The following is a 16,095-nucleotide window of genomic DNA, read 5'->3' as shown; positions in this document are numbered from 1 at the left end:
CAAAATCCTTTAATGTGTGAATTATATAAAGAAAAATGAACTGTGTAAATGAGATGAAATATATATGATGTTATAGAACAAAAATGGAGTGAAACATTTCCCCGTCTTTTGTCAAGCTGTGCTGAGAGAAGTTAAGGTAACACACAGCGCTTACTTCCAAACAAAAGGCAGACAGGCCATTACATATTCCCTTTGGGTTATTTTACTATTCCTGGCTTTGATGACATCTTTAAAGAACAGTGACATGATGTGTAAACTGTAAACAGTGAAGCCCTCGGCCTTAGAAGGTGCTAATTTTATACCCAGTATCACTTGGTTTAGAATTAACACGTTATTTCAGAGGATCATCTAAGTGTCACAAACGAGAAACATGTATATACTGCAATTTTATTTCAATCGCACAAATGAAGTTAGCGTGTAGGAAACGAAACGGTTATGGTAAAAAACAGCGGAGAACTGGAAAACCTGAACAGAAAACACAGGTGCAGCATGAGGACTGAACATTCACCATGTTTTCATCTGTAGTTCTGATTGACACATTATGCTTGGAAAACTTTCAACAGACTTGAGACCATGAGGACTCCTCTGAAGAGACTTCAGCACCACACTAAGGTTTGTACATTCAGTTGGTTTGCTGTTGACTTGCTAGCCATCGACAGAGTGTATTGTACAGAGTTGTCGCAGGTCAGGTCACAGTGTTGAGGAGAGCAGTGCCTTCCTGTACTTAGAAAGGATCCCTAAACCATACTCAGCTGAAGACATTCCACACACAAAAGCAGAATCCACCATCACAATATGGTTCCTGGGAACAGTTCTGGGGAAGTAACTTAGGCTTCGGTTTCCCACTTTAATCACTGAAATCTCTAACAGTGACAAGGCTGTCCTGTATGACAGTGAGTGTACACAACAGTTCACCTAAACATCTAGGAAGGAACACATTTAGCCATGTGGGTAGTGCAGTATGATGGAGGATGGAGCACGAGTCAACACTGGTTCTTCTTCTTCTTGTCATTTTACAGACATTGTGTTAAATATTAGACCAAGGCACAAAACGTTTAGTGCATAAACCAGTTTCTTTTAGGACTTAGCATTGACTTTAGAGTTTTGTCTCACTTTGGACACTTACACCCAGTACCCTACCTACTACAGACTATTTAACTGCAGCAACAAAATGAAAAGTGACTTTTGATCAGATTCGTAAGGGATATACACATTTACATTATCAAAGTAGTTGCATAATCAGAAGTTCAACAGTAAAATAAAATATCTACTTCTTTTAGAACAACTTTCAAGCCTGTTGCATCTTTAATGTTGTTAAGATTACTGCAAGACAATGAATAATGGGTAGAAAAAGAGCTGAACACCCTTTTTCTGTGAGAGCTCATCCCTCATGGTTTAATCTAAAAATGAAGTTTTTTCCTACAGAAGCAGAAACTTGTAACAAAAGAAAAAAAAAATCCCTCATTCAAACACCTCTGTAGTGGTAATAACTGCAAATGGTAGCTTTTAGAAAACTATGCTGTTGCGAAGCTTTGTTTTACAGCCGAGATGTGAAGTCTAGAAAGCAAATGAAAGTGGATTATTTCTTCCATTTTTAGTAGAAGTTTGGATAACCAACGATTCCAAAGCAAATATGGCACATTAATAACTCAAGCACAAATCATGACAGAGAGCTTGGAGGATTTTTGATTTCCTAGATTTTTCCAAAAAGCTAATGTTACAACATACAGGATTTCTCCCTTATTTTAATCTTGCTAATCATAACATAAAGGGGTGGAACGCATCCAACACACACACACACACACACACACACACACACACACACACACACACACACACCACACCCATGCAGGGTGTAACAGCATTAGACTCTTCCTACCACTTAAGTCTCACTTTAGTTTTACTAAAAGAAAACTGCAGAACTCCTCATCGGTTTCCCTTTATCTGGTAATTTCTGTGACCCTAATTGCTGCCATTACTGGTGTTTCTGGTATTGTAGCACAACAAAGGTCAAGAGCAGCTTCAATTCAGGAGCAGTACCGGACCGCCTGCAGCACTGCGGGGACCTAGAGATGGTAACTGCCAAGTTCAGTGATCACACTGTTGAGTGCCACAGTGAGGTGATCCGTGTGAAGCTCAGAATCACGCTTCAGACCAGTCAAGTTGCTGGTTAAGAGACAAGCAGCTGAAGTCATGATGTAAAAGATTAAGTACTTGGTTCTGTTAACATGTTTACTGATTAAAGTCACAAAATATTTCTCATTGTAATCCATGCAGATAATTGAGGGGAGAAAAAAGATAGTGCAGAAATTCACTTTAAATAAAAAGTTATTCCTCCCTTCCTCCCACTTCCCTATATTCTACAAAATATTTTCCCTGGGACGAGGCCTTGAAACGGCCACTACATATTAGTGTGACATGCATTACTGTCTGCAATTAAAAAAGCTAACTTTGTGGTGATTGTAATTACATTATAAAAATGTCCACATGCATAAGTCTAAAAAAGGTTGAAAACCTACAGTAATCTATAATAGAATGTTTTACATTTGACCACTGTTTGTTATATAGAAGTCATAGATTTGGTAAAGCATTGTAACAATTTAGGAAGGCATCTAAATCCTTAATTTCTGGACGGATTTTATGTTTTAAACTACAAAATTGCATGAAGGCTAACCCGAGAGACTTCCTATCACTCTAAAATTCCTCAAGTGGGACTAAACATTTTAGGACCTCTCTTACAAATACCGCCCTTTGAAAGCACACAGAACTCCATTTGCGCCATACTTTATGATCTTAACTATTCATGGAATATCAAATATGATAGGAAGACAAACCTGAGAGAAACGTTTACAATGCAACAGCAGAACTCGCTAAATTAAATTCGTCAGCGCCCTCTGGAAAAAACCTCTTAAGCCTTTCTCTTCTTTATTTTAGCAATGGATTGTGGAAAACGTGCAATTTCATCTAGATATGAAAATATTTCAATGCACGGTGATCTTGCCTGATGGGTTCAGTACTGCTATGGGAACTCAAAAACAATTCTCCATCCTGTGGTGAAGGTTGGAACAAAAGCAGCACACTGCGAGGGAACAGCTGATTGCCAGAGTCGCTATGTCTGAAGGCTTTCAGAGGTTGGCGGTTTTTCCCTCCTGACTGTATATCCATTTTGTTCTTACAGCTTAAAAATTGTAGGGGGTTGTTAACAGTTGTTTGTAGGAATTTTGGTTTTTCTCCAGATTTCAAGTCCTGTCTCTCCTTAGTTTGCTTCTCTACGCAGTATTCGGCTTGCTCAGTTCCTGCCTGATTGCTGTAACAGGGAAGAAAGAGTTTTCCGTCAATATACCAGAAAGGAAAAATACACGTCAATGATTCACTCCTGAGAAATCTTCAGGGCTGTGTTCAAATTCCATCATAAAAAAGATACAGAATTTAAGCCTTTATTGTATAGGTCTTTAATGCATAAACACGCAGTCACGTGGTTACAGTCACTTGCTCCCTTGTATAACCAAGGCAAAAACATTGGGCCTGTGGGTTCCAAAACAAAGGGTGTGCAGTGGAATGGACGGGCAGAGAGATGCCTTAAGAGAAAAATGCGCCTGATTGGTATTCCACCAAATTCTACATTTCACTCTTGCTTAGCTTCCTCTTTACAAATAGCTCCCATTCAGTTTAGGCGCCTGGAAGAGCATGAAGTAGGTTTTGCCGTGGTGTAAAGGGAGCGATGTGCCCGGTGCTTACCGTCAATAAGCTCCTCCTTCAGCTTTGTTAGTTCTTTTCTCATCTCATCTAAAATGTCCTAAAGCATCAAGAGAAAACACCAGGAAACAAAACAAACAAAGATGAAATGATGTTGGAGAAGTTCCTTATTCAGGTAAAAGTTTAAAACAGTTCTTTTATGTATATGTACCCAGAGGACACTCTTTGGTATTATCCCACAAGCACGGGTCCCCCACCTTTTTTGTTTTTTTTGTCTTTTTTTGGTTTTTCACGACAGGGTCTCTCTGTGTAGCCCTGGCTGTCCTGGACTCGCTTTGTAGACCATGCTGGCCTCGAACTCACAGCGACCTGCCTGCCTCTGCCTCCCGAGTGCTGGGATTATAGGTGTGCGTCACCACGCCTGGCTTTATTTATTTTTTTTAAAGACAGGGTTTCTTTGTTTTGCTATGGCTGTCCTGGAATCACTCTGTAGACCAGGCTGGCCTCGTACTCACAGAGACACACCTGCCTCTGTCTCCCAAGTGCTGGGATTAAAGGCGTGCACCACCACTGCCTGGCTCGCTTCCACCTTTTGTGAGACAATCTCTTTACTAGTGGAACTCACCAAGTAGGCCAGGCTAGCTGGCCAGTGAGCCAAGGACACACACACAAACACACCTGACTTGTTTCCACAGGCTCCAGGTTCAAACTCATATCCTCATCCTCATTCACAAGTGAGCACTTTGCTTATTATTTCCCTGGGGTCCCTACATCCCGTAACTTTTGATTCCACAGTTCCACCTCTATTTCTTACAAGATTGGCCTTAGTAAATTCTCTTTAAATATTTCTTCCTTGCTCATCCTTGCTTATTCTGGCCTGGTAAGATAGGATCGTAAGTGTAAACCATGCACCAGATTTCACACTTAAACACTGAGCATATATTTAACTTATTTTTAATACATTTAGGATATTTAAAAGACTACAATTTTATTTGTTCATTTAAAAGAGATTTAAAACAATTTCCATGTTGGAGTATTTTGTTGTACGTATATGTGGCATTACACACGTGCCTGGTCCCTCAACAGATCCTCTGAAGTGTGATGCTTATAAGAGACTGCGTAAGTGTTGGAAAGTGGATCTGGGTCCTCTGCAAGGGCAGCAGATACTCTTAACTAGTGAGCTATCTCTCTAGCCTTACCTGTTTTGTTTTTTTAATGTGGCTACCAGTGTGTGTGTGCGTGCGTGCATGCGTGCGTGTTCAAATGATGCTGTGTCTTCCATCAAGAGTTTTATAGATTTGGGGGCTGAAGAGATGGCTCAGAGGTTCAGAGCACCACCTGCCCTTCCAAAGGTGCTGAATTCAATTCCCAGCAGCCAGAAGGGTCATCTGACGCCCTCTTCTGCCCTGCAGGTGTACATGGAGGCAGAACACTGTATAATAATAAATAAATAAATCTAAAAAAAAATAAAGAACTGTAGATTCAAATTTAAAAGGACAAAAACAAACAAAACAAAACAAAAAACCCCTGCAATTTTCATAGGTGAAAAATGAGCCAGAAGAGACTTGAGCAATATGGGACAACTATGGCCACTGTTGAATATGACTGAAATACTGTGACTGTGCCATCTTCTAGAATACTCCCAGGATCCATGTGGAAGGATATGTGCGAGATCTATCATCCCCTTTTGAAAAAAGCAAGAAAGGAAGCAACACTGAGTACACACCTGCTTCAGTCTGTCATAGTCAAGTCCTTCTGTCTGGACTCCATTGGCACTGGGCTGTGACGAAGGTGCAGATTTGGGTCTGTATGAAAGAAATTTCCAGAACAGATAAATTATATTTACAACATTTAATGAGGTCATAAGCAACTCTATATTTACCACCTCAAAGCCAGATTTAAATCCATTTCTTTTCTTTTTTTTATTTTTCAAGACAGGGTTTCTCTGTGTAGCCTTATCTGTCCTGGACTCACTTTGTAGACCAGGCAGCCTTGAACTCACAGAGATCTGCCTGCCTTTGCCTCCCAAGTGCTGGGATTAAAGGGTATGCCACCACACCCAGCTTTTAAATTCATTTCTTAAACACATTTTTGCTAAGAAGCTGTCACAATTGTAGGAATGATTAGAACAGATAACAGAAAATGTCTTTTACTTTCTCAATTTAATAATCTCTTGTAAAAAAAAAGTAGAAAAGGGTGACAATATGGTGAAATTCCTCTGAGAGTAGAAGACAGCATTCCCTGGGACCAGGTAACACATGGCATGCTGACCTTGGACATGACAAAGTGAGCAGCTGAAACTCCCATGGCCCATATAATGCAGTCATGTGTAGTGTTTTTGAAATTTATGTTATGTATTAAATATCAAACAAATCAATAAAGGAAAAGCTCTATGGTCTAGAATGTTTTACTTTAACATAATATAGATCAGTTTGTAGGAAAAAATAATTTAGTAAGCCTAATTTCTTTGTCTATTTGCTTCCATTTTAAGCATTAAAACAAAAATGCTGAAAATTGACTATTGGGTTAGAAGCATACTCTCATATCCACTTGACTTTATCTTTTTATAAGATAAGTCCATAAATTTACTTTGCTTTGAAGTGGAAGAAAGCACAAAAAATAAAAACAAAAAAATGCAAAATTCTAAGGTAGGAGCTGTCAATTGGATTTGTACTTTCTTTTGTTTTTTTAAATATCTATTTATTGTGTATATGAGTATGCACGCTGTCTTCATGTACACCAGAAGCGGGCATCAGATCATAATACAGATAGTTGTGTGCCACCATGTGGGTGCTGGGAACTGAACTCAGGACCTCTGTAAGAGCAGCCAGTGCTCTTAACCACTGAGCCATCTCTGCAGCCCGCAATTGCACTTTCTTTTTTTTTTTTTTTGGTTTTTTTGAGACAGGGTTTCTCTGTGTAGCCTTGGCTGTCCTGGACTCCCTTTGTAGACCAGGCTGGCTTCGAACTCACAGCGGTCTGCCTGCCTCTGCCTCCCGAGTGCTGGGATTAAAGGCGTGTGCCACCACTGCCCGGCCGCAATTGCACTTTCAAAAGTTTAGCTTTTATTAAAAATTTTAACAGTAAAATAAGTGTTAGGGATTAGGCATATTTCATAAGTTCCAACATCAAATAAATCAGTCATGACTTCCTCTCCAATCCTGGAAATAAAAGAAAATCCTCAGTAGGAAATCTGCCATTCACTTCTTCATTTTCTGGTTTAGAATGGTAACCATTCTATAAAACCATTAGTCAACGATGTATTTCAATTTTACAGAGCACCAATGTCAGAAATCTATCTGAATCAAGACCCAGCATGTATAACTTGCTATAAAGCTGTATTTCATAATTGATGTAACATGTAATACTCTAAACCCAAAGGCATTGCTCATGAATATGAATTAATACCGTAACATATTACTGTTTAAAAAGTTTGTGAAATAAAAACAAGCCAACCACTTTTAACTTATGGGGTATCTACTTATGCAGTAACTTCCAGAAACTTCAGCTAGTAAGTCCTGAGCATTTATGTAAGGAACTACCTCTCCTGTGAAGGGGCACTTTTCCTTGTCGAGGTACCTACTTAATTCCAGTGGCGTACAATCTAAGACCCACGGTATGCCAGTGTTGAGTGCATAGTCAGGTACAGTAAATCTTTTTGAGGGTTGGCACAGTGCATTTTATATACCCAAGTTATTTATTTTTGCTTTCCAGAATCAAATTATTAATAATAATCTGCTTTTATTTCTCTCACTTAAGTTCAAATTTTTTCTAAGATATATAATGAATATTTCTGACATTCAAACAAATAGGTAGAATCTATTACTTAATGGAGAAATATGCTATACTATATAAACATATTGATATTTGTTAAACAATTTAAATGTTAATTAATAAGCAACTGTGCAAACATGCAACTTTAAAAAAATTTGATTCATGCTAACATGCAATTCACCACCACCACCACCACCACCACCATCACCATGAGAATTAACTCAAGGGGGGAACTTTTCATACTGAAGGAAAGAAGTAATCACCACTTTTTCTTTTTATAAAAGGAACATTATTCAAGCACTAGGTGTGGCTTAATATGGTGACTTAGAAGACTGTTTTCTTTCTTTGTTCCAGTAGATTTTCCTAATACACCTTTTGTTCAGAACAATTAACATACCTTAAAGAAACAAATAAAAAGGCTCGATATGAACATTTATGGAAAATTAACTAGTTGACAAAATAAACCTGCCAACTATTTTGATTTCCAGTGGCATAAAGTAATTCTAGTAAGAATTTGATCAGAATCCAATTAGAGAACGACTTACTGACATAGATATCCTCTCTGTGCATTACTTAATTCATGCTTTCAGTAGATGTGCCTAAAAATGGGTGTGCACAGAGCCGGGCAGTGGTGGCGCACGCCTTTAAACCCAGCACTTGGGAGGAAGAGGCAGGCAGATCGCTGTGAGTTTGAGGCCAGCCTGGTCTACAAAGCGAGTCCAGGATAGTCAAGGCTACACAGAGAAACCCTGTCTCAAGGGGGGGGGGGGGGGGGGAGAAGAGCAAAGTAGGTGTGCAATGAATGATGGGCAGTAAAAATGGATGTATGCAACACTAATGTATTTTGTTTCTTTCTCTCTCTCTCTCTCTTTTTTTTTTTTTTTTTTGAGACAAGGTCTCTCTATGTAGCCCTGATGTTCTGGAACTCTATGTAGATCAGGCTGGCCTTGAACTCACAGAGATCCTCCTAATCCTGCCTTCAGAATGCTGAGACTAAAGGTATATGCCAGCGTGCCTGGCATACATTAATGTATTTCTAGTAAAACGCATGTATCTGAGCAGTTGGTTTACGTGCTCACTCATTTAATTGGGACAAAGTCTCACTGTGTAGTCTAGGACATCCTTAATTCCTAATGCTTCATCAGTGTCCTGAGTGCTGAGAGCACAAGCATACACTACCATGCCCCTCTCTAGGTCTGTTACTTTTTGTTTTATATTTTGCTTTTTTGAGACAGGGTTTCTCTGTGTAGCCCTGGCTGTCCTGGACTCGCACTGTAGACCAGGCTGGCCTTGAACTCACGGTGATCCACCTGCCTCTGCCTCCCAGGTGCTGGGATTAAAGGCGTGCGCCACCACACAGGCTCGATTCCTTAAAAAAAGAAAAACAAACAAAAACCTTGTCACATAATCATGAAGGGAACAGCTTTAAAGGAAGATGCTAAAGCTACCGACTAGACAGTGTAATATTCTAGCACTTGTTACATCTGTGTCTGTCTGAACCCCACAAGCAAAGAGTAGCGGGGTTCCTGATGAGCTCAGACGACAGCTAAGGAAGAGGACACCTCACTCCTTCTCAACGCCTCATTGTGGTGATTACCAATCCAGGTAGAAAAAGCTCAGCCCTCTCCTGGACATGTTACTGCAAAGTCTGAAACCACAAAGTCACAGCAGGATGATACCTGTGTAATGAATCATAGGACCTGTTGTCAAAAACAATCTGATTTTTCCTTGGAGAATCCCGTCTATGAAGGGGAAAAACCATTTAAAGGGTATACAGTAGAACTTCAAAAAATAATTCCCATGATGCTACTGACTTATAGCCTTTTAGTTACAGCAAGCAAAACAAAAACAAAAGGTGTTAATTGTCCTTAAAATATCTGCCTTACCAAACTTAAAAGGGTATTTAGAAACTAATTTACATGAGAACACAGTGGCTACCTTTGTAGGCTGAACTACCTACTTACCAAGGATCAAAACACAAGCAAAGGTAACAAGGTCTCACTATGTAGTCTAGGTTGGTCTCAAACTCAAGAGATCTGCTTGCCTCTGCTGGGATTAAAAAGTGTGCACCACCATATCTAGATTATTTACTTTTTGAATTATATACAAATGGGTGTTTTGCCTGCATGTACATCTGCGTGTGTATGCAGTGCCTTCGTAGGCCAGAAAACAGCACTGGATCGCCCAGGAACTGGACTGGTTGCCATATGGGTGCTATGAACTGACCCTGGGCCTGCAAGAACAACAACTACTAACATCTCTCCAGCCCACAATTACAAGTTTTGACTGAGATACACAACAAATTCATACTTTATTTTTGCTCTCTCGTATTCTCTATAATCTCTAGCTAATTTCCAATATAAAGCATAAAGGTTTCTTTTAAAATTCTGTTTTTAAAACTATATAGAGGGGCTGGAGAGATGGCTCAGAGGTTAAGAGCACTGCCTGCTCTTCCAAAGGTCATGAGTTCAATTCCCAGCAACCACATGGTGGCTTACAACCATCTATAGTGAAATCTGGTACCCTCTTCTGGTATGCAGGCATATATGAAGGTGAAACACTGTATACTTAAATAAATAAATCTTAAAAAAAACTATATAGAGACTAGTGGGCCATTATTATTATTGTTTACTCAGAGGCAATAATTCTATTATGGTTATGTTGGAGATATCCTGGTTCTTTGGTAAATTGTCAAAGTATCTAGGATGAGACACCATTTACTTGCAAGTTTCTTTCAAACTCTTAAGAGAAAAAATATAGCTGCAAAGCCATAAGACATGTAATGACTTGTTAAGTTTAGGTGATAGCTGTATTTTAATATTTGCTGCATTGTTTTTCCTCTTAATTTTAATTTTTCTTTTAAAAAAATTAAACAAGTTAAAAGGGATGAAACTATTAAGTCTATCTGATTAACAAATGTATTGATAGGATTTATCAGATAATGAGGAGTAGCAAAAATATCTTGAGTGCAGTGGTTGTTCAACGTATGGATTATAGATGATTTTCCTTTTCCTTCATACAACCAAATTTTTCTACAATAGAAATATGGTAACTTCTTTTTAGAGACACATGTAATATAAGACTTAGAAGAGAAAAATCAATACCTGGAGATGATAGGTGACTTACTGCCATTCATTGTGTTTGTTCTTTCCCATGGTTTTCTGGTTGGTTCTTCAAAAATAAGAAACAAGTGTCAGTAAACACATCTCAGACCTTCCAGAATCATTACAAAACAACATTAAAGTACCATCTATGTACACAGTAGTAATACACACACAAAAAAAATCTAAACAGTAAGGATGCTAAATTGTATGATTTTAGGACTTAAAAGCAGAAATTCAGGAGGTAGAGGCACGCAGAGCACCATGAGTCTGAGGCCAGCCTGGTCTTCATAGTGAGTTCCAGGCAGCCAAAACTAACTACATAGTGAGACCTTGTCCAAAAAACAAAACAAAACCAAGTCAGGTGGTAGCAGCACATGCCCTCAGGGGGCAGAGGCAGGCAGATCACTGTGAGTTCGAGGCCAACCTGGTCTACAAAGCGAGTTCAGGACAGCCAAGGCTACACAGAACAGAGAAACCCTGTTTTGAAAAACCAAAAGCCAAACCAAACCAAACCACCCAAGCAACAATAACAACCAACAAAAAAAGAGGAAAGAGGAAAAAAAAATTAGTAAGTTTTGTTAAAAACTCTTATATTATAAAATCTAAATATTAGAGTTCTATAATCCAAATGACGACGGTAATTAGCAATGATAAGAGCATACCTTTAACTAATTAGCAGTAGTTTACACTAGAATCTGATAAATTCAAATGTACTAAACCTTTTTGTGCCAATAGTAAATAAGAAGTATAATCTGTGAAGTGTTCCTATTCTTCATTTCACATGAATCTGAACAGCTTCTTGGGATAACACAGTCAGTCAGTTCAGGGACTTGGGAGACACTGTCTAGTGTCTAGCATCTACTGTGCTTTCAACTGTGATTTTCTCACGTGGATGACTCACTGGTGCTATCATTGGCCTGACTGGATAACTTGAGAAAATCAAATGTGAGACTCTGTCATAGAGGAAAAGCATTTGAGTCACATTCAAATCAAGTCTATACATGTGCCATGATCTCACTGTTTAGTTTTATGTAAGAAGCTGCTTCATCCTCTAATGTCCCCCCTCAATGGCTTCTGCACATCTTCACTCAGGAGGAGGCTCTATAGTCTCCTCAGAATACAAGCAGACTAAATGTCAGCTCCCTTGAAGCCCTGCATTGCTGCTGCCAGGCATCTAAGGGAAGAACCTTAAAGCTGCTGCTGACCCTCCTTTACTTCAGCATCATTTAATTCTTCCTCTTGTATGGGAAGAGCCAAGGCGAACACGTGAATGGCAGGTTCTAGAGCTAGCAAAGAAACATCAAAAAAGTAGAGGGGGACCAAGACGAATAAAATAAAAATACATCCAGCTTATTAACTGACTCAAGTAATAGAGGGGGGAGGGGAAGAGCCACTGAGACACTGTTATCCAGGAAGATGCAGGTGGAAGGATGATAGTAGTTAAAAAGGTGGTGGACGCAGTACAAACTACCTTAACGGATGACTAAGGTCCCTAGTCACCAATTATGGAGAAACCGCTATTAACCTCACTTTGTGGTGTTGTTCTTTGAGACACAGCCTTACACTGTAGTTCAAGGTAGCCTCGAACTATATATAGTCCAGGCTAGTCTCCAACTGTGGCAATCCTCCTGCCTCAGTCTCTCAAATGATGGTACTGCAGGTAAGAGTAATCTTACCTAGTCACCCTGATAATCTTAAAAGGGCTGCCTGGTTGTGTGGAAGAGTTGTTCAGTCCTGTAGGAGCAGAGGGGAGGGGCACAGGTGTACTGCAGGACACCCGTGGAGGCCTGGTTACCTGTCAGCAGTCTGAAAACACACTGGATCCCAGTCTTCCCCAGCTCCACATTACAAGGCTGACAAGAGCCATTCAAAAGTGCCCCCAGAGAGTCTGAGCTGACTTACATACTAAGGAGAATATGTGTAAAACAAACCCGGATGCTGAACTTTTTGTAACAGCCTCTTAACATTTGTTTCACACTCATTCTTCCATGAATCCTCAAAATAAATTCTAGATAGGTAAGTCAACTGGTTATTTCTTAGTTTCTTCTTACTCAACTTTATTTAACAGCACACCTCTGCTTATGACATGTTAATTTGCTAGTTTCAGCTAAGCTAAACACTCTACAATGAATAATGTAACACACCATTTTCTCCAAGGTAGCCTGGGCGATTCAGAGTTATTCTCAGTCTGACAGTAGTATTTAGCGGCTCACGAGTTTTTGTGCTTCAGAGTTTTTAATTTTTCACTCACTTTTGGCTCAATAAGCATTTTTTGTTTTTGTTTTTGTTTTGAGACAGGGTTTCTTTGTGTATCCTTGCCTGTCCTGGAGTCACTTTGTAGACCAGTCTGGCCTTGAACTCACAGCAATCCGCCTGGCTCTGCCTCCCGAGTGCTGGGATTAAAGGCATGTGTCACTACGCCTGGCTCAGTAAGTATCTTATGCAATACCAATTTTAAGAATCGAATGAAACAAATGAAAAAGAAATTCCAAACCTATCTGAATGAAGTCCTGATTTTATGTATGTAGATTACAAACCACTGAATTTTTAAAAATAAGGATAATGTACCAAGCGCCATTTAGAGAAAAACCACAGTGGACTGTGGAAAAATAGTTCATGAAGTGACAATTCCGCTCCGCCCCCTCCCCCGCAAAACAGGGTTTCTCTGTGTGGCTTTGGCTGTCCTGAACTCACTTTGTAGACCAGGCTGGCCTCGAACTCAGAGATCTGCCTGCCTTTTTCTCCCAAGTGCTGAGAGTAAGGGACTGACTGTGTGCCAACCCCAGTTAGTATATCTGCAACAAACTCTAATGTTCAGGAAAATCACAGATGAGAGGGGCTAGATAGCGTCCTCTAGACAGGACAGGAAGTTGTACCCGTGGAGTCCCAACAATATGGTGCCTTGAACAAGACCAGCGTAGTGACAACACCCGTTAACATGCCAACACAGTCACGGGAAATTCCATGTAGCCCAAACCCTAGACAAAGAGCTACAAGTAGTCAGTCAATGGCTGCACAGAAAGGGAGGTTAGTTTCCTCAATTGAGGAGGTTCTGAAATACACTATAATGCTACCTAACATGCATGTTTCATTTGGTACTTCTAAGAACTGTGTGAAATAGTTGCTGTAGCAAATAACCTCCAACCCATAACATGAAGAATGCACACACACTATGGTGTTTGCCAAGACAGCATAAACAAAAATGTTGGGCTTTAATAGATTTCACAGTATCAGGAAGAAAAGCATCGATTTCTGAGATCACAAAAGGCAGAAAAAAAAAGTCAATGCCTTCAAATACACACAAAACACTTTTAACATTTTAGTGAGCAAGAGTTACCTGTCCAAATACAGGAAAATGAACTCTTTGATTGGACAGTATTGGTATTTTGAGAAAGTTTTCGCCTGAACTTACCAGGTGTACTTGTTGAAGAGGCCTTAGTAGTTACAGGCTCCGAGTCTTCCTAAATATACAGAAACAGTCACATTAACATCACGTTCACCGAAACTGCAGCTCTCTGCAGCTGGGTTACAAGCTCCCTTCCTGTGCTCGCTCTTTCTGCCACTCTCCTTTCCCACCACCTATCTTGTCTTCTTTTTATTCTGCCTTACAGTTTCCCTCTCTAATCTCACTGTCTTCTTCCTACTCCTTCCCAAAGCTCTTTCTGTGCTAAGTTCTGAGACCCTGTACTAGCCAATGCTAGGAATGTGTGATGAGACAGATTGGAGGACTGTTAGGAAAGGAGGCCAGATGACACAGGGAGAGCCATTACAACCTGTGTGGAATGACAACACAGAAATATGGAGCAGGGCATGAGGGGTGTGCTTCTAAGGGACCTAGCTAATGAACAAACATGGGGTTCCTAAGGGTGATGCATAAATTGTTGAATACATATATATATGTATTTTTTTTTCTCCCCTTTTCGAGACAGCGTTTCTCTGTGTAGCCTTGGCTGTCCTGGACTAACTTTACACCAGGCTGGCCTCGAACTCACAGCGATTCGCTTGCCTCTGTCTCCGGAGTGCTGGGATTAAAGGTGTGTGCCACCACCACCCAGCTTATAATTCTTTAACCTTATGTAGCACTAATAAATTGAGAAGCCCAACAGATTAGAAAACCTGTCTAAATTCATTTACTAATTTAAAGGCGGGTAAAAGAACAGACTAACTTTACTTTAGTTAGTTTGAACTTAACTTTAGAGGTTCAAGACTTTCCCTACAACAACCATATTCAATTCCAGTCACTAAGAATGAGGTTGTAATAGTATGCACAACACAAGTTATTTTTAATACCTGTGTAGTTAGAAATAAAACAGGCAAACACATAGGATCAAACATTAAGTTCAGATTAAGTAATTTTTTCTTTCTTTCTTTCTTTCTTTTTTTTTTGAGACAGGGTTTTTCTGTGTATCCTTGGCTGTCCTGGACTCACCTTGTAGACCAGGCTGGCCTCGAACTCACAGCGATTCGCCTGCCTCTGCCTCCCAAGTGCTGGGATTAAAGGGAGTTCCACATCTTAAAGTCAGAGATATGTATATTGACTTACACTTCTGTCTTCCTTTTGTTCGGTTTCTATTGTTGACCCCTTTTCAGCAATTCTTCTCCTGGAAAGGCAAGTTGATGAAAACATTTTATATCACCTACCTACCTATTATCAAGATCTTCCTCATTCTAGACATGCCCACTACGACACAATTCCTCACCTCCTGGCCAGCAGGGCGCTCATTTCTTCCATTAGGCCACTACCACCTAGAGGAAGGGGTCCGTTCCCACGACCAGCGTCTGCTTTGGATGAGGCCAAGTTCACACCTACAGTACACCCTCCACCTGGGTAAGAACCGTCCTCCACCTTAATGAGAACACACACAACAATGTCCTATGTAGATAATGTTTACTAACATATTCAAAACAGAAGAACACACTGATTCTGAATTAAGCACTTTTTTTTTTAAAGTTGAGAACCAATAGAGTGAATAACATGGATTTTTATTTATCAGTATGAATTCTATCTAAGTTAAGATTACCAATAATGGGATGAAATAGTCTTGCCTCTCCATACAGTACACTGAGAAAGACATGATCCTGATGGTATTTCCCCCCCTCATCTCAAATGTATAACCTGAATCCAATATTGAGGGGGAAATGTGATAAACCAAACTGAAAGGTAATTTTTACAAACAACTGTCAGTGTTTTAAAAGGTGATAAAGACTGAGGACATAACAACTAAATTTATTTATTTACTTATTTATTATCCTGGACTCGCTTTGTAGACCTGGCTGGCCTCGAACTCACAGCAATCCACGACTGCCCAGCACAACTAAATTTAAACTTGAAAAAAAAAATGGCCTAAAAACCATTAGCTATTTCTCTCCAAATTTACACTGAGGTAGAAAAATAAGAGCATAGTGTTTTTGACTTACTCTCAAATCATTTAGGTTAAAAACTGTGTAGTAAAGGAGATATGCACAAAGAAAACAAAAGGCAAATATTAGTCAAATGTTAACTCATAATCTGGAGATAGGT

The 16,095-nt window shown here is 39.7% G+C and overlaps 1 protein-coding gene across 13 annotated transcripts in view; it reads right to left on the bottom strand.

The window, feature by feature from the left end:
* Positions 1-371: 371 nt before the first annotated feature.
* ENAH (ENAH actin regulator) overlaps positions 372-16,095 on the bottom strand; it is a 108,673-nt gene continuing 92,949 nt past the window's right edge. For 8 of the 13 annotated variants that reach the window (XM_084791343.1, XM_084791345.1, XM_084791336.1 and 5 more), the window contains 8 exons: positions 15,275-15,420; positions 15,118-15,175; positions 13,987-14,035; positions 10,575-10,641; positions 9,150-9,212; positions 5,423-5,501; positions 3,739-3,796; positions 372-3,307 (listed from right to left, as the gene is read on the bottom strand). In XM_084791343.1, the coding sequence (XP_084647469.1) occupies positions 3,270-3,307; positions 3,739-3,796; positions 5,423-5,501; positions 9,150-9,212; positions 10,575-10,641; positions 13,987-14,035; positions 15,118-15,175; positions 15,275-15,420 (558 nt within the window). In that variant the 3' untranslated portion in view covers positions 372-3,269. The remainder of the gene's footprint in view (positions 3,308-3,738; positions 3,797-5,422; positions 5,502-9,149; positions 9,213-10,574; positions 10,642-13,986; positions 14,036-15,117; positions 15,176-15,274; positions 15,421-16,095) is intronic. The other 5 variants (XM_084791344.1, XM_084791346.1, XM_084791337.1 and 2 more) reach the window with 1 other exon arrangement.

The sequence above is a fragment of the Acomys minous genome (genome assembly GCF_964271855.1).
Source record: "Acomys minous genome assembly, chromosome: 1".
Classification (NCBI taxonomy): domain Eukaryota; kingdom Metazoa; phylum Chordata; class Mammalia; order Rodentia; family Muridae; genus Acomys; species Acomys minous.
This window is presented reverse-complemented; position numbering and strand designations above follow the sequence as displayed.